The following is a 25,617-nucleotide window of genomic DNA, read 5'->3' as shown; positions in this document are numbered from 1 at the left end:
TTAGGTTTTGACAGGTAATGGTCAAAATGTGCACAAATGTGGCTTCATATAATTAGGACATTTTCTGCCTGAGTTATATGCCCTGGGTTGGATGCTGTGGGGAAGATTTTCTCTCTCTCTGGCCCCTTCCGCACACGCAGAATAATGCGTTTTCAAACCACTTTCACAACTGTTTGCAAGTGGATTTTGCTATTCTGCACAGTTTCAAAGAGCATTGAAAGCAGTTTGAAAGTGCATTATTCTGCATGTGCGGAAGGAGCCAGAGTTTTGATTTCCCCAGCATCTATGAACCTTGTGGATGGCTTTTCTCTGATCTTTCCCAAGAATACTTTGCTGCAACTGGGAAAGATCTTAAGAAAGCCTGGATGGCTGCCATTTAGATGGAAAAGATCATCCTGCTGAAAACCTGGATAATTTAAAGAATCTTAGAAGTTTTGAGGGGTGTGGTAGAGTTTCCCAATTGTTTCTCTTTGCCATGATTCCTCATCTTGTCACACTAGCATTCAATATCTGTACACGTCTGCTGTGAGAGCAAATTTAAAGAACAATTTAAAAATATTAAAATTAGTATTGAAAATTTAGATGAAATGCATGTAGCAGAATTCTCCTTCCAATGTGTGATTCAAAATTTTCTTCAACTCTGTGGTTCTTAATTTTGCATACTTGCTATAGGTGGCAGTATAAGAAATTATGAATCTTTTGGGTGTCAAGGATACAATCCAAAACAAAAGGTATGAGCTGGTAGCAAGAGCAGGCTGTGTGGAAAATAAGAGAGCAGAAAGCATTCCATGCTGTTCTATTCACATGATAGTCTAGAGCATAACGTTAGCTGTAAAACAATGTACACATTAAGCATTTTTGAGGAATATATATTGTGCAAAAATGTCTTAACTAATAACCACCTGTTGAGAGAAAGAGAAAATTTATGGAGGTGCATTTCCAGCTATTTTCATTAAAATGGTTTTTTTTCCCAAACTGTTCTGTAACTAAATACAAGAAATGTTTCTGGGTTTCAACAACCTGGTAACTTTTGTTTTAAGATATTAAAATATTTGACATAATTGCAGAGTTTTATAGGACATTTTTTTTTAAAAAAATGACTGTAAACTTTTTTTTTAAGTATGTTGTTTTAGGTTGCCAACCAACCAGGGAAAGACCCCCAGCATGCCCTACCCTTATGTTTTAAATGAAACTTTGATGTGTAGGGCTGCTAGTAGGAATGAGCACAGATAGTTTTTATCAGTACATTTCAGGTTCCCGTTTTAAAAAACTAGAAATTTTCAGTAAAGCCGAATAAAGCTCATACCCATAATTTTCATCCAGCTTTTTACCATTTTTTTTTTTTGGGGGGGGGGGAGAGTTAAAAACATGAACTCAAAAAACTTCAGTTCCCCCACAGTGGCTTCTCAAGTCCATGTAGACTTGAGAAGATACAGCAGGGAGAACTGCAACTCAGTGCTGTGCTGGGCCCAGCCTAGAACAGCATTCAGTTCTCTCTCCACCCCCTCCAAAAGCCGATAAAACTGAATCATGTTCGGCTTCATTGACTCCCAGGCTTTTTGACAAATTAAAACCCTTCCAAAACCCAATAAGTTTCCCCCCCAGTTTTTTTGGGATGGTTTACCGAATCACCACTCTTAGTTACCAGCTTTTGGGCTGGGCAGAGCTTAAGATGTCCTGCTGTTACAACTGATCTCCAGACAATAGAGATCAGTTCTCCTGGAGAAAATGACTGATTTGGAGAGGACTGTATGACATTGTGTCCAACCCCCACCTTTCCCAAGCTCCACCCCCAAAATCTCTAGGTGTTTCCCATATTGATGCACCAAAATAGCTACAGTAGTGGGCTGAAAACTTGGCAACACTAATATTATCACATTATTCTTAGCTTTGTTTATTATACTTGTATCCTGTGAAGTCAACATAAAACATTTAAAAGTACAATATTAACTATTGTATTTATTCCAATTTCTGTTATGAATAATACCTTCTGCTGAGTTAATGTTTAAGCTCCTTCCTCCCATGATGAAAGTTGGGAGCCAAACAGGGAGGAGCCAGCTGTTACCCCACCTTTGATGCATGAATGACAGTTGTGTGATAAAGTGCTTTTTGCTCTAGTGGTAAAGCACTATTTAATGAAGAAAAATGTTTTACTGCAAAAATAGCATGAGATTGATCACTGTTATTCCTGCATTTTATTATAAATAGGGGGCTGTATCTGGGAAACATTTATTTGTAATTATACAGAGATATAAACAAAGGACTTCTAGATCATACATAGAAAGATGTATGACATTTATTTTAGGTTAGATAAAGGCACATCAGGTTTGATGCATGGGGGCTAGGTGGAGTATTCTGGTCCATTTCTCAACTATATTCCCTCAAACCATCCCTATCCATGGCTTTTCTGATAGCCAATGAATATAGTAAATTTTTGGTTCTTAAAATGCATAATGTTGATGCTGTATTTCTGGGGATGCTCTATTTTACACAAAGCAATTAAATATTCTCCTGCTGGAATCTTTTAATCAACACCTTTAATCAATGTTGTTTTTAATTACACTGATAGCAGATATGGCATAAGTTGAGGAGAATTTATTACATTCATTGCACATGCAGTGAAATGTAACTGTTTTGTCAAAGTTTTCATCAAAACTTAATGTCTCAGTTACATTTTAGCTTTCTCCCATGAGGCCCTGGGGCAATTTCTTGCATAATTCAGCAAAACCTGAAATACAGATTTCAGTATTTGCTGACTTATTTAGGCCACTAAGAAACCCTCACTGTGATGACATGCAGAAAATGTCATATGTATTGTTCCATCATGCAGATATATCTCCCCTCTAGGGAGAGGGTGGTATATAAAACCAATATAACAACAACAACAACAACAGTACCTGCCAATACTACTGGAACCTTAGTGATGGCGCTAGTGTATGAAACCCAAAATCTGTTTAAAATATTTACACCTTTCTATCTTTGCAGATTCAAGGTGACTGACAAAGTAGCAAAACCTGCAATCGCTCTCTCTCTCTGTTGTGTATGTGTGTGTAAGAGGGAGAGACCCAACCAACTAGAGTTAATACTTCTAGATTTCATTGGAGCCAGATGTTTCACTACTACTGGTGAAATGTCCTACCTAAACATTTATTGTCTACCAGAGCATATTGATATGCTACTTTACCCAAAACTATAACTGAAGAGTACCAACAAAATATGCTCTAAAAACCACATAGAGCATGGGATAATCACACTAACTGTTGTGTCAAGGTGGTTCATAGGATTGGCTGTAAAATTGCTGCAGTTGTTCTAGGGCCAACGTCAGAGCAAGCAATAGTTGAGCCCCCAGTCTTCTTTTTATCATGTATAGCAGAACTGCATGATGCTTTTTTCCCCAGGGTGGACAAGGAGCCCTGCATCAGTGGAAATGGGCATGCCCCCCTTTTGAGTGGTTTTAGTATGTCTGTATTTCAGAGTGGTGAATTTAAAAAAGGAAATAGAGCAGAGGCAAGCATGTCTGCCCGCTTTGCTAGGGCTATAATAAACAATAGGTAAACTTGTGGTGGTAGACCGAAAGTCCACAGTTGGACTATCTGCTCATTGACTTTAATATAAGTAAATAATTTATACTTAAGAAACACTGACACAAAGCATTGATTGGATACAGTTGTTGTCAGTGTGTGTGGGTTTTTTTTAAGGCTTTGTGTCCTAAAATGGTGATGCTGCACTTTCACATGCATGTTAGTTTGAACAAAAAAGCAAGCAAAACTGAGAAACACAACTGTTAACCAATAACACTAGTGCATCTGACATGGCTCCCTTGGAAATTACTTTTTTTGTAATGGTTAACCACCTTCTTTGTAGCTCACAGCAGGGGGGGATTTTTTTCCCTTCCTGAAAGTTGAGATAAAAAGAAAGGAGGAAATTCCTGTCTGCTCTTATCATTACGTGTGTCGAAATCATTTTTAGGTGAATAAACAGCAAAGCAATTTGGACTTTGCAAAACTCACTGGGCAATTAAAGCCAGTAAATAAACTGGTACGAATTCTGCTGCAGGTTACTATTTGTCCGGTGTTAACATTTCTGTTACCTAGATTATGAATATCTTGAGGTGAAAAAGTTGATCATGAGCAATGTTTCATAGTACAATTTTCTAAATAGAGCAAAACATTGCAGCAAACTCCTTAGCTTCATTGTTTGAAGTAATGTATGAATCATTAAATCCTTTCTAGAGCATTGGGCTGTTTGTTTCAGGGCATGGTAGCAGATCCCAAAGTTTGTAGTTGTTGCTTCAAAATGGAAAATAGGAATTACTGCGGACTAAATTAGATTAGTTTAGACAACAGTACTTAGCGCAAAGCAGGTTTTCAAGTTCCTACTACAAAATGGGCATATCTACAGTAATTAGTGCCCGGGGCAAGCACCCCCTGTGTTGTGGCAACTGGCACCCTGTGGCATGATGGCTGAACAATATAGGACAGTGGTTCTCAACCTGGGGGTCGGGATCCCTTTGGGGGTCAAATGACCCTTTCACAGGGGTCGCCTAAGACTCTCTGCATCAGTGTTCTCCATCTGTAAAATGCATAAATGTTAGGATTGGGGGTCACCACAACATGAGGAACTGTATTAAAGGGTCGTGGCATTAGGAAGGCTGAGAACCACTGATATAGGGAGTGCAAGAAGCAGAAAGAACCCCCTTATTTCTATGTAGTCCAGAAGGGAAAACAGGCAGACCGCCATGCCCCCTTCTCCTCGCTGCCTGCTACAGCTTTGGCAGTGCCTCACATACAGTGAGGGAAAAGCAGGAAGGCCTAAGGAGACAAGCAGGAAGGCCTGTGCTCCCTCAGGCAGGAAGGGACACGGGAAGGCGGGCAGTGCCACTGACCTGAAGAAAATGGTGAACTCAGCACTGGACTTCAGACATGGGACAAGAGTGAACTGCTCCCATGTCTCACTGGAGGAGGGCTGACAGGAAAGGCGAGGCCTGGTGGGCATGCAGATGGTGGATGCCAGGGCTGGTGGGTGGCCTGCAGTGGCATGTGACAGCAGCCTGAGGCAGCCAGCAACAGAGGCTGGTGGGTGAGGTTGCAGCAGGAGGAGTTAGCATGGGGAGGGGCAGACAAATGCACCCCTCATGAGACAGGGGCAAGTGGCACCTGGGGCATTGCCCCCCTCTGTCCCTTTCAAATACGCCATTGGTGCAAAAAAAATTTCCCTTCAAATACGCCATTGCTACAGAAGATTTTTTTCCTTTTGTGAATATTCCCTTATTATGGATAGTGTTAAAGTATAAAAAGTATAAATCATGACTTTCTCTGGGAAAACACTAGGAAGTGTACTTTTACTATCTCTGGATGGAATTTGAAGCCCTTCGCTGAATAACTATCTAAAACTGCCATTGCCTGAGGTAAAATTTAACTCCCACATCTCATTAGGGCCGCTATTAACCTCACATAGATGACATTCTGCAAGCCTGTCTCATACTCAACTGGAGCCCTCTTGTCTCTGTGTACTGCTTCGTTAGCAGTGGGAAGTTTCAGGGCCTATTGTGTTGTGTTGTGTCATGGTCATTCTGGTCTTTAATCATATCACTTTTCTGTCTGAGCCTCTGTTACACAAGCAACCCTGTCAGGTTTGGTGGAAAAACACTTTCAGCTTCCTTTAGAGAATCATACCTGCTGCTTCTTTCCTGGATGGCCTTCGACCATCCAAAGAATATAAGGAAAAAATAAAACTTCTCTGTGAAGGAAGAAAACGCGATTGTACTTCTGTAAGTAAATAAGTGAGCATACAAATCTTGTTTACAGCTGTGTATCTACACTAAGTTTAATTATTTTATGCTGAAGTTTTAATTTTTAAATAATTTTTATTTGCAGTATGTATGCCCTGCCTTATCTGCGCAATGTCTTTTTCATACTTTTATCTTTTATACATCAATGTACATATATATATATTGCCCTGACCTAGATTGTCCAGACTAGCCCAATCTCAGAAGCTAAGCAAGGTCTGCTCTTATTAGTATTTGGATGAGAGTCCAGAGTTGTGATACAGAGGAAGTCAATGGACAACCACATCTGAACATCTTTTGCCTTGAAAAACCTACAGGTTCACCACATCAGCTGTGACTGAATGGCAAATACACATACAGCTTAATCCTGAATTTACACTTCTATTTTTGTAAAGGAACCAAGTTCCCATTATAGGCAAAGAGCTGTGGGTTTGGCCCACTGGTAGAGTCTGTGTGGGAAAGTTTTGTGTGGCTGTAGGGGGAGTCATAGGAGGTGGTTGAAGAAAGAAGAACAGAATTTCTAATTAAAAGAAAATAGAGATTTCTGTGGAGAAAGAATGAAGGAAGCTATCTGAGGAAAAGGTGTGGACTTTTTATTTCATTTATGTACATTATTTATAGTCTGCCATTCTCATAGGGATCAAGCCTGATGGCTTCTGGAGGTCTACAGAAGTCCTAAGAGCAACAGTGAGCCGGCCAATCTGCAGCAAAGGCTATGGGAAACCTTTAGTAGGCAAGAGAGACCTACCCTAAGCAGGTTTACTCAGAAGTAAGCCCCATTTCATTAAAGGAAGCTTATTCCCTAAAATGTCTTCATTCATAATCATCTCTGAAGTTCCAGCTTTAAACTGTGCTTAAGTTGTTACACATGCGTGTCCTTACTTTAATTTGCCATCTCTCTGTGTTGAATAAACTCTGTTAGCAGTTTCCATTCTATTTGTGAAAGGTATACGGTGATTGGAGGGGCTGTGGGGTATATTTTCAAGTTGTATTTTTTCCTTCTTTTCCCCCACTGCAAGCCACTGTTTTTCTTCACCCCAATTAGCTAACCCAGGTTCCATCCTGAACTGTGGTAAGGTTCCCAACAACCTGAAGAAAAAAAATCACATTCCATTAACAGAGAATAATTAGCGGTACCCGGCCACGCGTTGCTGTGGGTTATTGTGGTGAAATGGGAAAGGAACGGATGCTGACCCTTCCCTCTCCCTCTGCTAGGGTGCGTGGGTCATATCCAGATGCTGGGGCCCCACCCTCCCCTCCCTCCCTTTCTTCTCCCTCATGTGTATGTATGTGTATGTGTTTCACTTCCACTTGAGTTATTGCCTATGTACTGTTTCCACTGCTCATATCTGGCCATCTGAGCAAACATTCTAAGCTGCATGATAATTCTAAGGGTGACAGTTACACACAGGCAGCTGCATGTCCTTCACCACGGAGCACCAGGAAAAAGGCATTTTACCTGGGCCAGGTGTGAAATTTCACATATGTGAACATCTAAAAACACTCTCGCCTGGCTGATAACAGTGGCTGGGAATTTTCAGAGGAATTGGCCCAGCAGTTACTGAGTTATACCATCACTAACAAAATATATATAGATAAAGTTTGAATGGTGAAGTTTTAATTTAATAAAGCTTCACCAGAAATTGGCTGGTGAAGCTTTTCATGGCATAGAGATAAAATCATCTGGTAAATAACAGTTCCTTAAGCCTCCGTTGAAGGAACAGGACATTTTTTCTTCAGGCTGTTCGTACATCGGGGTTGGAGGCAGAAATGGAGGTTACATCTTGAAATGCCATTTCCCACAATCAAACACTGCATGTGCTCTGTAAAATATACATCTTCTGTTTGCAACACAGCCAGGTTAATTTCTGTTGAGACAATGTTATCTGTGGGCCAAACTGTATATATTATTTCAGGTATTCATATTTATATTCTTTTAGATAGTTATAAAGTATCAAAGCCCTCCTTTAACCATGGTACTGATCCATGTCACATTGCTCCCATGGCTGTTTGTGAGGACCAAAAGATGTAACCAGTCATGAAGCTCCAAGTTAATTGATGGTTTGGCTCACATTCCTTTGTGCAATGTGGGGTTGATGGCGCCACTAAAATAGTCCTTGTCAGTGCAAAAGTCCCATGTGTGCAACACAGCTCTAAGAAATCCCACTGGATAAAAATATTTTTTTTTCCATGAAGTGTCAAGTCCTTCCTTGTTAGATAGGACTGTGCAGTATATAGGAAGGGAAGAAAGTATCACTTTTCAGAGAGAGAAAAAAAGAAAAAAGTAACTTTTTTTTGCTACCTGCCCCAAAATGTCTGTGGTTTCCTTTCATTTGTTTGCTGTGGCCTGCCTTTGTGGCAGTGTTGTTTACATTTGAATAAAAGATAATTGAACTGGAAAAGAAGTTGCCAAGTACATTAGGGGATGGTTTTTGAGGGTTTGTGTGTGTGTGTGTGAGATAGAGAAATTGCTTTCCAGATTATTTCTCAGGCTGCAGTCCTAAACACTCATACAGAAGGAAGACCCATCAAAGGTAATCTGGTGCAGCCAGGGCTATGCTCAGCACCCATATGAACCTGCCCAAGCACTGAGGTAGAGCACTGGGGGGGGGGGCTCTCCTGGTGTTCCCGTCCCCTGCCGAGGTGCAGGGGGTGAGAGTATGCAGGAAGGATTTCTCTGTGACCGGTCCCAGACTTTGGAACAGCCTCCCGGTGGAAATTGGCCAGGCGCCAACCTTTATCGGTTTCCACATCTGGTGAAGACTTTTTTTATTCACCCAGGCCTTTGACCCCCTCAATGCCCCTCTGAAGGCTGCCAGTCTGGGGTGGTGGAGGGTATGTGGGTGGGTAATACTATGGCTCTTATGATTTTTTAAAACATAATTATGTTCTTAATGTTGCTCTTAATTTTGTAAGCCACCCTGAGACCTCCATATAGTGTGGGGTATAAATTCCAAATAACAAATAATCATGGGTGTGTGTAATTTTTCACATGGCTGCTGTTGGTGACCTCAAAGGAACTTTGGGGAAGGGTGGCCATTTCAAGGCACAACAAGTGGAAGTGTATTATTCCCTCATGCCTTTTGTTGGGGTGTATTCCTAATTTGCTGGTAACTTCATAGTGAGAAACAGGAGTCCTGACCAGACGAGAGTATGTTGCTGTTGGATAGGTTTTTCTTTTTTTACTGCTGAGCCACTTTTCTTATTCTCTCCTCTTTGTTTTTTGCTTTTTATATTTCCAACTCTATCTTTGTGATGGGTTTTAACTATTGTAGGTCGCTTAAGGAACTAATATTGGCTCAAATGTGGATTACAACTGTATCATGTAACATAGCATCCTAATATGCTGGGTATGAGCCAGAAAACTCAAAGCACATGCAGATCTTTCTCCATCCAGGAAGCAGCAACATCCAATCTGCTCACCTCCTATTGGCTTGTTATGTGATATTATTCACTGGCTTAAGCACAGTGAGTAAATACCCCCAGAAAAGTTTAAGTACAGCAGACAAACCATGCCTTTTGGTTGACTTGCCAGACATCTTTTTGTGATTGAATAAATGATTACTTTATTCGAAGTTGTTAAAGCTCTCATATATTCTTGTGTTATCAGAACATGATCAGAAAATGACTCAATCACACCTCTGTGCTTTGTTTGTTTAGTGTGAGGAAGTTGACTGAAAGTGAGATTTTCGGCTTTAGAAGCTGCTGCAAACACAACTGTGACTGATTTTTAAAAAGCTTTTCTTTTTAACAATGGCAGATGTTATGGTGTAAGCACGGGACTATAATGATGTAGACACTGAAACGAGTGGGATTTTACAAATTATGTAGAACTTTAACTGCATTATTCTGAGCTCTATATTATGGGGAATAGATGTAAGTGGAGGAAGTGTAGATATAGTATCGATACAAGTGGAGGATGCAGAGAAAGTTGTGGTACTCCTGGATAGGAGCAAAGATGTTGTGGGCCTGATTGTAGTACAGATAGGCCTGAATTCTCCCTGTTCTCTGGCCCAGTATACTAGAGACAAAGAGGGATGCTTGTGTAATATAATATGTACTCGTGGGCACTGAGATCTCTAACCCTTAGATGGTACCTGGAGATTTCCCAGTATTACAATTGATCTCCATATAACCAAGATTAGTTTCCCTGGAAAAAAATGGCTGCTTTAGAGGATGCGTTCTGTGGCATTATGTCCTCTTGAGGTCTCCCCCCTCCAACACCTCACCCACCGCAGGTATTTCCAGGTAATCTTGTTTCAGGCACCACATGGGGATTAGTCATCTTTCAGGCCTGCTTCCGCTTCAAACCAAAATATGTATTATATGAATGCCCCCTTTATTATTGGCATGTGATGCAGCCACTGGGCCATCTTTCAGGGATGCTTCTATAATTCCAGGGAGATAACTTTTGTCAAACAATAGTGCTTTAATAGGGTTGTCAACTCCAGGTTGGGAAATTCCTGGAGAATTGGGGGTGCAGGCTGGGGAGGGCAGAGTTTGCAGAAGGGAGTCAGCTTATCAGGGATGTGATTCCATAGAGTCCTTTCTATAGGGCAGCCATTTTCTTGAGGGAGACTGAGCTCTGGAGATCACTTATAATTCCTGGAGGTTTCCAGGCTTCAGCTGGAGATTGGCAACCTTGTGGAACATCTACTCTGGGGTTTGCAGGCTGTTGTGATTGATGCAAACAGACGCCCAGTCTCCTCAAAAGTAGATGACAGTTATAGGAACAGTTAGTCTACCTTAGAATTCAAAAGCCTTGAGAATTCTGCAACTGCCATTCTCTCTCTGCCTCCAGAAATCTCTCCTGCATTTTTGCATGCGCACATAGACCCACCAGGTATTTATAAGAGATGAATTATGCCTAGAGTAGAGTTGTTATTAAACAATAGATTTGGATTGTCATTTGTTGTTCAAGCCCCTCCCCCAAGTTCTATTAAACTTGTGATGGATTCTCTGATAACATTTGGGAAATGCTACCCTTATGCTTCTTGAAGCATCTACGAGCATTCCTTTTTCTCCTATGACTGGAAGTGACAGGGGTTTAGAGTCAGTATTTTCTTGCATTCTGTTCCAATACTCCCCTTGCTTTTGAGCTATGCATATTGCTATGGAAACAGCAGGGCGGGGGAAAATAATCGCATTCTCCTCCTCCCTTGGCAGCAGAAGTTCCCTGAGCAGCAGAGAATGAACTGGCTGCCGTTGTGTGCACTTACCTCTTTTCTTTCCTATCTATGGGAGACCCAGCGTGGAGAATGAGACAGGTGTTCTGTGGTAGCAGGAACAGAAACAGCAGAACAGAAACCAGCATACAGTTTTGGGTTGGATCTCATGGTGCTCAAAGCTGAGCTGGTAGAGAGAGAGAGAGAGAAACTGTCATATCCAAGTGAGACGAAGAATTTGGACTTTGCTGTGCTCAGGTGCAGTTCTCTTTACACCTCTCCTGTTTGCATTGCATCTGCTTTTTATGTATATTTTAGTATATTTCAGGATACTAAACACATCTTTGTTCTCCATTTCTGTAAAGTGTGTGTGAAACTTACTAGAATGGGTAGGCATTTTAAAATCCTTTGATAACAATATCAGATGGTCACAGATAGGAGGAGAGCAGCTTGCAGGTGTTTGTAACATGCTGGGTGAAAAATGAAAATTCTCTAATTCTTTCAAACCAATGTTGGGATTCAGGAGTACGGCAGGGGCTTCCCAGATGGTGGTCACAGGAAAGTGCCAAGAATCTTGTAGAGGTTTCTGACTGGGACAAAGGAAACACAGATGCTCCTTGGTCAAATGTGACCCTCTTGTTAAGTACACATAGCAGTGATATTCCTTGAGCAGAAGTTGAGAAGGAGTGTGTGTGTGTGTGTGTGTGTGTGTGTGTGTGTGTGTGTGTGTGTGAAGAGAAACTGTATAAACAGGTCCCTACAGACATCTAGCCTTTATTCTACATCTGAGCCAGGCTTTGCCAACATCCAGTTCCTTTTTCAGTGACAAGGCTAGAAAAGAAAAAGTGGTAAAATGAAAATGCTTATTAACATGTGCAAAGCATGTCACCAGTATAGTCGGTCAGTGTGGTACCCAAGTAGGCAGTGGGGCTACCAAAACAAAAGACAAGACTCTTTGGCAGATTCCGCCTGGGCCAAAAACAGCGGTCTGAAAACGGTGTGAAAACGGTGTAAATCCTTTTACACCGTTTTAAACCATTTACATCGTTTTCACACCGCTGTTTTTGGCCCATGCAGAATCCGCCTTTGATAGGTTTAAGCCTTGTTACCTCTAAAACTGATCACATGCATATTGTAATCTATAGTATGATTGAAGAGTGATTGTAAATCAGTCTTCCTGCCTGACGATCCATTGCTTTAAGAAATATGGACCCAACATAGACCTGCATTTCCCTTTCTCACACATATACCAACAGCACTGGAAGGGTTTTAAATCATAGAAATGAATCAATCTGTATGAGTTTGCATGCAGCTGTGCCCAAATGTTGGAAAGCATGTATATGAATAAGTGAAATGTAACAAAAATGAAGTGGTGTGGCTCCTGCTGGATCCACATTTGCAAAAGAAGGATGTGTAGCATCTTTCACTGGTTGAATATATCTATTCAGACAGAATATGTGGTGGAGCCAGAATCGGAGCCCGTGTGATGTAGTGATTAAGTGTCAGACTAATATTTGGGAAACCAGGGTTTGAATCCCCACTCGTGCTTCCTAGAGCCAGTCATACTGTCTCAGACTAATGTACTTCACAGAGTTGTTGTGAGGATAAAGTGGAGGAGAACAGAATGGTGTATGCTGCTTTGTACTGTGGAGAAAGGCCGGGTATAAAACAGAAGTGGCCAAACTGTGAGTCACATGCGGCTCCTTGCAACATAATGTACAGCTCGTGGCCAGGGAAGTGGGTATGTCCCTCTCTTGGCTTACTTCTAAGTCTGGCCCCTTCCGCACATGCAGAATAATGCACTTTCAATCCACTTTCAATCCACTTTGCAGCTGGATTTTACAGTGTGGATTAGCAAAATCCACTTGCAAACAATTGTGAAAGTGGATTGAAAGCGTGTTATTCTGTATGTGTGGAAGGGGCCCTAGTGTGCCTGTTGTCTTTTTCTGTCTGGGGCATGTGCACCTGTGCTCAGGTCCCTTCCGTGGACATGGACTTCCAGTTCCTTGAAGATTGCAGCAGGCTCTAGAGCAGGGGGAGGAGGCTAGGAAAGGGAGAAGAGAAGAGTTGGAAGTTGGGAAGCTGTCTAGGCAGAGAGTTCCAGCCAAGCAGCCACAGCAATGGCTCTGGCCTTGGCTGCACAGGAAACTGCTGTTTTCACCTCCCCAAGAAACACTTCCAAGGGATGACAGTGGGGCAGCCCTGGCTGAGGGACTGGGTGGTGGTAGGTCAGGATTGGCTCTGCTCAACTTCACTGGACATTGCCACTTCAATCTAGGAGGGTATAGGAGATGACCCCCCCCCCTTGTCTCAGCGGTAGAGAGTTGGTGATCGTATTAGTGGGTCCTCTGAGACAGATGCCAGGAACCTCCCAGCAGAGTTCTCTAGAGTGAGCTGATTGGCAGCTGTAGTTGTCTCTTCCTTCCTTATGCCTACTTTGGCCTGGAGAAGAGGTCTCCCTTGGATCTCTCCCCACACTTGAAACTGACTGCAGAATCCTCACAATATAAAAATATTGGGGGAGAAGTATGTAATGCTGTTGCAGCAGAGTCCCACATTCAGCTGTCAACCTCTTAAATTTAATCAGAGCAAACTTTGACTTCCTCCTCCTCCTCCCCCCTCCCCCTTCCCTTCCCCCTCCTTTTTTCTTCCTACAGTGTTCCTCTCTGGTGGTGGTGAGGAAGAGTTGGAAGGGCTATTTTGCGGTGGCTGTTCGCTTCTTGTGATTGTGTCTTTGGGTGCTTATCTTAGATAAAGATTCTAAAAGCTGAAGGTCCTGAGAGACCTTTCTGAAATTTCTATTTGTGCATGAGGGTAGATCATGTGGATTATGTGGAAATGAAGAGAGGATTCAGGTCTTATTTTGGATCTGGGCACAGTTTTGGGATCTGTCGGACAAGAGCGCTCCTGAACAAAGCCCCTCTCATTGCCAAATAGCTGTAACCAGCTGACACATATGCGAAGGGGCACATCCTTGAGATGTGTCAGATGGGTTTTTGAAATGGCTTTTCCAAACGTGAGATATTTGGAGGGGGGCTGTATTGCACAAGTAGCCACTCTTACCCCCTCCCAAGTGAAAGAATTGGATGCTTCCTAGTGAAGATGACTTTAATTAATCTGTAGTACATTGGGGGATTTCACAAAATTTGGAAGCGAGGAACTTCTCACCTTTTCAGCATTGAATTTACATACTTTTCTCCATACTTTGACCAGATATTTAAAGTCTTAGACAAGCAGTATCATTAGCGATGTCTGTTTTAACCTCTTTTGTTTTTATTGCAGTCTCATTTAAATTTAATAAAAATTACATACATGAATAATCATTATTATGTATGTACATTTCTTAATATTTATCTAAAAGATATGTAACTAATTGTGTGTGAAACAATCAAAATGTGTGTGTGTAATATTTGTTCATGCGGCTCTCAAACTTGTGACATTTATTCTGTGTGGCTCTATGTTAAGCAAGTTTGGCCACCCATGATATAAATGAAGTAAATAAGCAATAAATACAGAGATAGGAGGCAGATAAAAGGAGGCAGGGAAAGGGGAGAAAGATATGATGGACATAGGAGGAGGGAAAGAGGAAATAGTGAGGAAGAGGAGATACAGGGGAAAATGAGGTACCCCCAGAGGTGGGATCCAGCAGGTTCTCACAGGTTCCAGAGAGTAGGTTACTAATTATTTGTGTGTGCCGAGAGGGGGTTACTAATTGGTGATTTTGTCACATGATTTTTGCCTTAGTTACGCCCCTCCTCTCAGCAGTAGCGCTCAGAACTTGAAGCAGTCTAGCAGGGGGTCACCGGGGTGCGTGGCAGCCTGCGCCTGCGTGTATTTGTTTCCCGCCCAAGGACCGGGGCAGCGGCTGTGTCCTTGCCACAGCCCCGCCCAGGAATGCCCCGCCCCCGGAATGCTCGCCCATGCCCCCGTCGTGCCCCGCCCAGCCCCATTGGCACTACGCCACAGTTTGAATCCCACCACCATGGGAACCTGTTACTAAAATTTTTGGATCCCACCACTGGGTACCCTCCCCATAAGTCCTTGAAGATTCCCTACTGTGCAAGTGGACCTGGGCCAAAGGCGGAAGCACACAACTGGGCCATAGTTTTCCTAGGTAGAAGCAGTTGTGGGTGGATCTGAAGGCAGAGGGACAGATAAATGTAGGTTGGCTATTGGGCGGGAAGGAGAGAAGGAATCAGGAACATGGGAGAGTCTATCGGGCTCTCCATTTCCCAATCATTTATGACTTGGGTGGGTTTACATTAAGCCATGGTGGGGCACTGTAGCCTTCCTGGCTGCCTCAGTTCATTTTGAGGATGGAGAAAATGAAAGAGGAATAGAGAAAAAAACGTCCATAAAAGCAGACCAGAAGGAAGCCTGGGAAGGGGGAGTTCCAATAACTACATAGGTAGAGGTGCTGTGGCACTGGTTGGGGATTTATTTATTCTGCTTAGTCACCTTTTTAGCTTCATAGCTGTAGTTTGTGTGAGAGTGCAGAAAAGGGAACTTGTGGCTGTATGGTTCTCCAGAGAGTGGCAAGAACCGGTTGCCTAGCAAAGGTTACTCTTTACACCGTACTGAAGTTGAAACCTTAGGGGAACCATAAGAATCTGGCTCATTTATATGGAGAGATACCTTTGTGGTAGCAACTGGGTGCCAGTGTTTTTGCATGTGTACATTCAGTTCATGTGTTGCAAATGGAAATCTGAATACATCTGCAGGAGAGAGACAGTGGGCAATAACCATTCCTGTTGAATCAACAGGTGTGCATCTCAAAATCTCCATTAGAAACAGGAAACAGACGAGCGAGAAGCACAGCTATGAGTAGTCCCAGTGCCAAGCCAACGTGTCTGTCGCAGCCTGTGGTGAAGAGTGTGGTGGTGTATCGCAATGGAGATCCATTCTTCCCAGGGCGTCGAGTGGTCATCCATGAGAAGAAAGTGTCTAGTTTTGATGTCTTCCTGAAAGAGGTGACAAGTGGGGTGAATGCCCCCTTTGGGGCTGTGCGGAATATCTATACGCCTCATGGTGGGCACCGTGTCCGGCAACTGGACCAGATTCAGACTGGAGAGCACTATGTTGCTGGTGGCCGAGAAGCCTTCAAAAAACTGAAGTAAGTAGTCACTTTTTTGAAAGAATCCAAAATTTGCTTGAAGCTCAGTGGGATGATAATTGAAATGCAGCGCCCAAGTGTCTCAAAATTGGTCACTGTTGCACAATTGCTTCCCAGCTAGGAAATACAAGAGAAACTTTGGGTTTATAAACAGCTTTAAGAATGGACATTCTTCATACTTTGAAAGGTTCCATTTTGCCCAGTCACCCAGTTTTTTTGTGGGCATTCTTTCTGAAATCTTCTCATCTTTATTTCCCAGTAAAGCTTTTGTTTTGGAAGAGGAGGATGTTAATTTATATTAATTGATAGCATCATGGTGTTAATAGCATCATGATGAATATGAGCTGCTTTCTGGTGTTGTTTTATTAGTTGTCATGTGGCATTTATGTAACTAGAAATGCAATCAGGATGGGTTAGGGTTAGGGATGTGAGTGGAGGCGGCCAGGCTGCATTGTGCCATACTGCCTCCAAGGGAACTTTGGACACCATGGAAAGGAGGAAAAGTGTAAATCTGTCTGGACGTTCAAATTGCCCCATAGGGCAAAATGGCTTGGCATAAGTTTGCAGGACCAGGGGCTGGTGTTCCCAGGCTGGAATGTGAATGGAAGCTGATTAATGTTGGCTCTACCCCCAGAAACCCCCCTGCCCTGCCCCTATGATGGCATCTGAGTGTTTCACAGTGTTCTGGACTTCCAGGTTTTGCCACCATGGATCTGAGGGGCAGCTGGCCTCTGGCACCGCTGGCGCCTCCATCAGCAGAGGTGTCCCTTGTACCAGTGGCCCTCCACCAATCTTTGTGAGCATTCAGTTCTGCTCCCTCGGGAATGGGCTGTAAGATTTGTTGTCCTTGATAACAGCCACAAAAGAAGCAATCAGAAAACAAAGAAAAGTGGCTTATGTAACCCTTAGAATACATCTACACCAACTTAAAAATGTTAAACTATCATTCCCTTCCCCAGGGAATCCTGCAACTTTCATTTTGTGAAATAGTCTAAGGATCTCTAGATTTCTCAGCACTAAACTACATTAAACTATAATTCATAGTATCCTTTATGCAACACCATCCACTAGTATTAAATTTTGTAGTGTAGATTTAATACCCTGATGCCTTTACTCATTTCTATATTGTTATTAGTGTTAATGGTGACTAAACAATCTAGGATTTTACACTCAGTGTGTTGTTATGCAACAAAATTTTCTTCCTAAGCTATTAAAAACAGGACACGGTCCCTACATTTAGAAGGAAAGTGTGATAATGTGTCTTCATACTGATGAATTGTAATAAACTAGAGCAAAAAGTTAAATTTGGGAGGCCAACCCTTTCACAGCTACCAGTGTTTTTGTCTGTTCTGTTCAACCCACATTCTGTCAGCCATCTTTGTTATTTAACCAATAACTAGAGAAACTGATGCTGACTTTCCAAATTTTGCATTTAAAAAAGACTATCTAATTAAGCAAATAAATAAATAAATTAGCATGCAAATTTAGAAATCACATTTGCCTGAAACTATTGAGTTGGATGCTATGAATGACAACCACAAGATCCTCATAGTGGCTATTCTTTTTTGCCTTCCTCTTTCGTTCCCCATGATCTCCCCCCAAATTACTGGGTTGCAGGGAGGTGATGCTTATGTGCAAAGCAGTACTGGGAAAGGACCAGGATTAAATTGCACCCCTCCAGTCTTGTTCTGTGGATGAAGCAAGCACAATGGACTTCAAAGGTTTTGTAGTCCAATCCTATGCCTATGTGCAGGTGAAGAAGAAGACGAGTTGGTTTTTATACCCTGCTTTCCTCTACCCTGCTTTCCTCTATCTTTTTAAGGAGTCTCAGAGCGGCTTCCAAACTCTGTTTCCCTTCCTCTCCCTACAACAGACACCTTGTATGGTAGGCAGGGGCATACTAGCCTAGGGACATGGGGGGACACCCATGTCCCTGGGCGCAAGCCATTTGGTTACATGGGGGGGATGGTGGACGCCCCCACATGACAAAACAGCATGCACCTGACCACCTGGCCACCTGATTGCTGTGGTGCCCCGCCCCCTCTCAGCCTCCCTGCAGGCTGTGGGTGGGGGGGAGGTGCTGGGCCGGGCAGGGGCAACTTGCCACAACTTCTCTATTTGAATAGACTTTCAAAAGATATTCCATAAAATATTTCCACTTGTCTTTTAAAAAGTCCAAGCTATTAGCTTTTAATAATGTTGTCAACTTCACTATTTCTGAATTTTCTGTAACTTGCTGTTAGTCTTCTCAGAGATATAGGTATCCTCCTGACTATGATTTATATAATATTTGGCAGACCAACAGTTTAAGCTATTGTTTCTACTTCAAAGCTGTAAGTGAGCTCATTGAGTTTAAAACACATTGATCATTCCTGCTGCATTCCAAATTGAATACAAGTAAGTCTCATTATGAAAGGGGATTTCATTGTAAGTTATTTTCTTTTTGTTATTTGTTTTCAGCTACTTGGACATAGGGGAACCGAAGAAAAGGCCTATTGAAACTAATAATGAGGTAATACAGTTTAACTTGAAAAATATTACTAGAATCAATATGCACTGTAGAATGGTTACCATTATTTTAGTGAAGTAAGGGAACAGTTCCAGTGAGTACTTATTCCTGAATAATTTGCTTCAAAGCAGAGATGGTGATCTGAAGAATGTGTCTCCAGTAGTTATCTATGGGGCTTCTTAATTTTGTAAAGTAATGTTGAGATTAGACTTAGCAGAGAAGAATTAAAATATTAGTTATTAATATAGAGATCCATACTTTAATATCTTACCCAGGAAATGTCAGTGTGCCTTATAGGGAGTTCCCAGAAGTCTCCCATCTACAATTATCTGACCCCTATTTGCTTAGCTTCCCCAACACTAGAACATCAGGTACTCCTAAACCAAATCCATGTGTTTATATAATGGGCAGCCCAATCCAGAACCCCTGGTGGTTGGATGCAGCACTGCTGTGGTGCTGCCCCGCCACCTCCAAGAGGGCTTCCTGGTGGCAAGGGAGGCAAAAAACAGAAGAAAGTCTCCCCACTGCCAAAAAGATTTATACCACCCAAAAGGGTGGTGTAAGTCGAAGCCCTTGGTGCTGGCATTCTGGCAGGCAAAGACAAGGTACATGTCAGATGCATTCACACACTCCTGGCCACGCCTCCAGAATGGCTCTGCTGTGCTGGTGGGAGCAGCAGGAGTGCAGGAACCTGGGCAACATAGAGGCCCATGGCAGCTGCTCGCCAGCAGATTTGCCTCTTCATCGGGGCAAGTGCCCCAGGGAGGACAAATCATCTGGCACAGTCCCACACTGCCTCCATAGGTGGATTCGCCCCCTCCTTTGGATTGGGCCATTGGAAATGTATATCAGAAAAGATGCTTAATTAAACACCAAACACCAAAAATATATTGCTGATTAACATGTTTACTGTGTTTTACTTCAGCAGGCCCCTCCCTCCATTTCCTAAGCTACTGACAAAACTAAACTCCTAAACTCCCTGACAAAAAGGACCATGTCCTAGAACTGATATTCTCTCTCCCTACCTACAAAAACACACTCTCACTTCCTGCTGCTGCTGCCATGGGAGGTGAGAGAGGCTTGTTATTTCAATATTCCTTGGTATTTTGATATTCCTGTATTGGATCTACCCCCACATCCAGTTCTTGCCAACCTTGTAGTGCATTGGGGGATTCTCACCATTCCTGTAAAAGTGAAGGGACTAAGTGCATCGGAACATTGGGTGTATGGTGGGACCAAGCACTCTCTGTTGTTATTATTATATTGAAATATCAATGTATTGAGAATTTAGAGGTTGGTGTGTTCTGGCTAAGCCTATGTGGTTGAGCTTCTTTTCTTTGACTTCCGCTTGCTGGTTACCCAAAGATGCCAACAGGATGGTAGGAAGCAGGAAGGAGCCAGCAACATGGAAGGGGGAACGAGGGGGAAGGCGTAGATGGCAGCGCGAGGGAGTGGGAAGAGTGAAGCTAGGTAGGCTGGCCATGAGTGGAAGGAAGACGTCCAGATCAAAGCTATGCTCACGGGCAAATCTGCCTTGCTCTAGCGGCAAAGCATATTAAAGTTGCGCTAGAAGTGGTGTCACTTGCCGTAGAGAGAATGGAAAGTGGAAGTGAGGCTCGAGAAAATATGTCCATACAAGACATCACAGGTTGACTCAGCCTTCCATCTTTCTGAGATCAATAAAATGAATACCTAGCTTGCTGGGGGTAAAGTGTAGATGACTGGTTAAGGCAATGGCAAACCATCCTGTAAGCATTGTCTGCCTAGTAAATGTTGTGATGCGGTGTCATCCAATGGGTCAGTAATGATCTGGTGCTTGACAGGGGGCTACCTTTACCTTCTCTGATTGGCTTGTGGTCCTAGGATTTTTGTTTTTGACAGCTTCTTTTGCAAGTGGCTTTATTGATTTATCTGATGAATCTGGAAATATTTGCTCTGTAGGTAGTTTATGGCCGGTGCAGTCCAGGTGTTAGCATGTGTAATTTTTCTTTTCTGCTTCTAGACAGTTGTTTTTGAATGCTATTGAAGGCTTTTCCGTTCAGGTTTTCTCTACAACATGAACTAAAACCTTGATTTAAAGGCAAGAGTATATTTCAGCTGTGTTTGGAGTGAACATCTGAAGGACGTGCTATTATGAGTGAAATCTCAATTAATTTTGCTTAACTGGCTGAGTTTACTTAGGAGTAATTATATATCAATTGAGAGTCAAATCAATTAGAAATCATGGGGGGGGGGTGTCTTTCATGGCTGTGGTGTGAGAAGGTTTAACCGTTCCACCCATGACATTTCCTTGACCTCTGTTATCCCTTGGATCTGTTATTTAGCCTGTAGTGAAACATACGGATACTACACCAACTGGTTATAGGAGTTCAGCCAGTGAACCCCCATAACACTGAACCTCTCCCCCAGTAATGATATCCTTGCTTAGCAGTTGGCCTGTTCATAGTGTTGGATCCAAAATACCACACGTGGAGCTCTGTAAATAGAACAGAACTCTCCTGCCTTCCCTTACTGTTGCTACTGAAATACTTCCCTGGGTCTAAAAAACCCCTAGAAACAGTGGCAGTCTGCAATAGGAGTGGACAGTTGGCAAAAAATGTAATTTTGTGTATTGTAATAGATTCTGGCTTGTGTAGGAAATTGATGTAATATATATAACCATAAGCAGGGAACCCCCAAGGACTGGGTGGGGGCCAACTCATTTTCCCCTCTCCCACTATTTCCTCTCTCTCTTTCCTGACAGTCCCATATTTTCTCCCTTTTTCTGTTTCCTTCTATCCTTTCCACCCACCCACCCACCAGCCAACTTACTTTTTATCTGTCCACCCATCTTCAGCTATATTTATTATTAATTGACCTCATTTACACTATACCTTTCTCCACAATGAGGACCACATCCTTTTCCTGTCCTCCATTTTATTCTCATTATAACACTGTGAAGTAGATTACGCTGAGAAAGTATGACTGGCTTGTGGTCACTATGGCAGAATGGGGATTCAAAATGGGTCTCCCAGAATCTAGTTTGAAACTCTAACCACTACAATCTACTGATTTTTGTGGGACGACTGCTGTTGAACAGTACCAAACAACTGGGCCTGGATTAGATGCAAGTTCTATGGCAGTGAGTCACCTAGTGGTTGTTGCCGAACCTGACTTCGCTAAGTCCTTCCTCAAAGGGTGAAGCAGCCAAAGAAAAGATCTTGCTCCCTCCCCCTTCCTTTTACTGACAGAAACCAGGTCTGAAGGCTGGCAATAATGTTGTGGTTACCTAGCAACAGCTGCTGATGGCATTCATCTCTTAAAGTTACAAGTGCGTCTTCTATCTTTGGGTGGGGTGGGGGGTTGTATTTTTTAACATTTTACAAACATTTTTTTAACATGTCTGTCTGTAGTTGTAGTTTCTAAATTTGAATATCCACTGATTTGGCCGTGTTGATGATTAGATATATTGATAGTCTTGCCTAAGCTTGAATTTCCATACACTGACCAATGCAGTTGCTAAAAATCAGGAGTTATACTTTTATTCCCAAGGTGCAAAACACATAAATACTATGTTACAACTGCTGTCGTGGAGATTTATTTTGACTGTCAGCTCCCAAGAGAATGTCTTCAAAGCAGCATGTCTATTCTGTGTACTAATTCCTGCAGCTACTTAGAAAAGGGGCAGATGAGGTCAACATCTTTAGATCAGGAGTCCCCAGTGAGGTGCCTGTGAGCACAACGGTGCCCACCAACACCTTTTCTGGTGCCTGCCAAGTGTTTTTAGGAAGTGGGTGGGGCCAGGAAGGGCTTTTGCCCAGCAAGGCTTCTGACTGACTACTGAAGATTTGGTTGTCTGTCCAGATTTTTAAAAAATGTTAAGCATCAGCTCAAGTTAAGCTGTGGCAGTCGTTTTGCTGGATGCTTGAAGCTTTCACCCGTTCCAGAGGGGCTGTGTCATCCATTAGCTTTATGAGGCTGGAGAATTCTTGAAGAAAAGGCAACTTCAAAACAAGTTGAATCTGGCCACCTTCCTTCTTCTATCTGGGTTGAGCGAGCCAGCTCTGAAACCACTGGGTGAATGTCTCAAACCTGCGGAATAGCATCTCTAAATTGTTTGGTAGTTAGTATCTTAGTAACCTAATTAGCACAACAAGCCATACAAACACAGTTGTTCTTCTGAAATGAATACCTTGAGGAGTCAGGGCAGTGTTGACCAGAAAGCCCTAGAAAACAAAGATGATGCTTTCTGACTCACACATGTACTGCTAATTGCAACTGTGTATTTTACAATTATAAAAGCATCAGGGTTCAGTATGTTAACACAGAATATAACAACAAATTCTGTATTCTGATGAGAGGCTATACTGGAATGAGAGGCTATACTGGGATGTGTGTCTGTACGTGCAACAAAGAAGCATTCTTTCATGTACTAGCATACAGCCAGGAACCCACCTACCTGCCTATCTGTTGCCCAGGAATATCTGTATAGATAGATTAGCCCACACTCTTAGCTAGCAGTTACTTAATGTGTGCTCCGAGGGACAGGCTGTGGGTGGGCGTAAGAAAACACATGCAAAGAACAATAAAATGGTACAAGTATCCAGAAGTGGTGGATCTCCAGGGTGTAGATAGGTTGGACATCATGTCATGCGGAGTAGTACCTACATTTGGGAAAATGTATCTTTCTCGACCTTCCCTTGTTTCCTTGTTCCATCTTTTTTTTCCCCTTGTAACTTTGATCCTAGTATGGTACATCAAAAGATTGGGGTTTGGATGCTGCACTCTTGCCGTTTCAACATAGATCAGAATGCTCTCTGCCCGATTCTTTATAGTTTGCAAATACAGACTGTATCCTCCTGAAGGGCTCCTTGTGACAATCCATGATGAGCATAGTTAATCTAGCATACAAATTGTGGAGTGGCTCAGAGAACTGTAAAAATCCCAAACCAGTTATGAGAGACTTGATTTCTGCCCACAATATTGTCAATGATTTACTACTACTACTACTACTACTACTACTACTACTACTACTACTACTACTACTACTACTACTACTACTACTAATTGTTTATATATTATGTTGTTCACCGCCCGGAGCCCTTTGGGGATCGGGCGGTATAGAAATTGAATTAATAATAATAATAATAATAATAATAATAATAATAATAATAATAATAATAATAATAATAATAATAATCCCGAAAACACTAGGGCAGCACTTGAAAAATCTTCAAGTTGACAAAATTAACATCTGTCAAATTCAGAAGGCAGCCCTGCTGGGATCTGCATGAATACTATGCCGATACATTACAACTTTCTAGGCCTCTGGGTAAGGCTCGAATTGTAATGAAGGCCAACAACCAGCTAAAGATCTGGCAGCTGTGAAATCTACCATAATAAACAATTCAGTCAACCTTTCCAAGCAATTTCTATCCAGTTCCTTTCCTTACTCCATATCCATTCCCAAGTGGATTTTGTGCATGCAGATACCATTATCCCATGATAACTTTTTCGGCTGATCAGATGGGATCCTTGCTTCCTTTTTCATAACCAGAAATGTGCTTGTATCAAACCGTTGATTTAACTAATATATTAGACTATTGAATAATTTAGCTCAAACTTTTGGGTCCTATCTAATCTTATGTGAAAACGTCCTGTGAATTTACACTTCATAAATCTATATAACCCCTTATCTTCTGATTTTCTTAAGAGCAAGAATTTTAATATTTCTTTGTTCTTTAGCTGTTGAATCTCGAATGCACCTGCCTAGCCTTTGAACCTGATAGCAAGGCTGTGCATTCATGGGCTTTTTGTTCCCTTGACCCCAGCCTGCCCTCCTGGGATACAAATATTGATGCTCGGTTTACCATGCAAGGCTCCCTACAACAGACCACTGTGTTGAACTGGTCAAGCATGACTCATTACAGAAGGTGTTCAATTTTTAGCGAGTGATGTTGTGTTGAAATCTTTAAAAGGTTCAAAGACTAGCGAAAAAGAAAACTTAACCCCCCCCCCCCCAAAAAAGATTCATATTTTGGTTTCAGTTTAAATATATTTACCATATTGAATAATCCTTCAAAGAAACGTATTGAATAATCCTGCAGAGAACCAGAGGACTTCTTCTTGTAAATAGGTTTTCAGTAAGTTTTTAGTATGTATTAAGGTTTGTTTTTGTGGGATCATATGACAACCAGAGCAAGTGAACAATTCTGGTGACTCCGTGAACTCAGAAAAACTGGAAGCTCTGATGTCTCACAGATAGAATGTACTTTGATGTACCCCTTAAGGTTAGGTTCATTTACTGAAGTAAATGGTTATTTTGGAAAACAGTATAGTCTCTAGAGAGCTAAGAGGCATAGTGCCACAGTAGTCTTTTGACTTCTGATCTTTTGAAATGTTCATTGTGTGTGGCTTGTAATGGCGCATCCTTGCACATGAGGTTTTCTTATGTTCCCATCCATTCCTGCAGTCCCTTCCAGCCTCTGGAAAGATCATTCCTGGGGCTGTGATGGTATACTGTACAAAGAAATAGATGTGTAGGTCAGCAAGCTAGGGAGGAGAAGGTGAAACTGTTCCTCCATCTCCTTCTCCTGCACATATAATTCACTGAAGGGAGTGGCAATATCATCCTTTTGTTCCTCCTCACTTTAACCGCCCCCAGTCCTCACTCACTCACTTCTACCCCCTCCAATCTTCACAGCTTCATGCTACTCTTTCCAGATTGTTGGAAGGAGCTGCAAGAACAAAAATGAATGCAGGAAAACTCAATGTCCACAGATGACCTGTAACTATATACACCATCATAATGTTGTAAGATATATCATGTCCTGCAAGGTAAAGCGATGGTGCCTGTGCTTCCAGCAGAGCATTGGTGGTAAGCTGATGTTCTTAGAACAAAGTTCTTGAATGCATGAAGCTGTCCTGCACTGTCTTGCCTACTCAGACTGGCAGCAGATGTTCAGGTTCTCAGATACAAGGCTTTCATATCCCTGGCTATCTGGTCCTTTTAAATGGAGATACTGGAAACTGAACCTGGAATGTCTGCATGCTGGACAGCAGA

At 42.3% G+C, this 25,617-nt stretch overlaps 1 protein-coding gene across 2 annotated transcripts in view; it reads left to right on the top strand.

The window, feature by feature from the left end:
• The first annotated feature begins 5,640 nt into the window (after nt 1–5,640).
• Nucleotides 5,641–25,617, top strand: part of DCDC2 (doublecortin domain containing 2) — a 67,358-nt gene continuing 47,381 nt past the window's right edge. Inside the window, exons 1-3 of one of the 2 annotated variants that reach the window (XM_048508621.1) lie at nt 5,641–5,770; nt 15,717–16,066; nt 18,527–18,578. In XM_048508621.1, coding sequence (XP_048364578.1) covers nt 15,774–16,066; nt 18,527–18,578 — 345 coding nt within the window. In that variant the 5' untranslated portion in view covers nt 5,641–5,770; nt 15,717–15,773. Of the gene's footprint in view, nt 5,771–10,991; nt 11,212–15,716; nt 16,067–18,526; nt 18,579–25,617 lie in introns of those variants that run through there. The other variant, XM_048508620.1, reaches the window with a different exon arrangement.

The sequence above is a fragment of the Sphaerodactylus townsendi genome, linkage group LG09 (genome assembly GCF_021028975.2).
Source record: "Sphaerodactylus townsendi isolate TG3544 linkage group LG09, MPM_Stown_v2.3, whole genome shotgun sequence".
NCBI classification, from domain to species: Eukaryota; Metazoa; Chordata; class Lepidosauria; order Squamata; family Sphaerodactylidae; genus Sphaerodactylus; species Sphaerodactylus townsendi.
The sequence above is the reverse complement of the archived record's forward strand: the minus strand, read 5'-3'. Positions and strand labels throughout refer to the sequence as shown.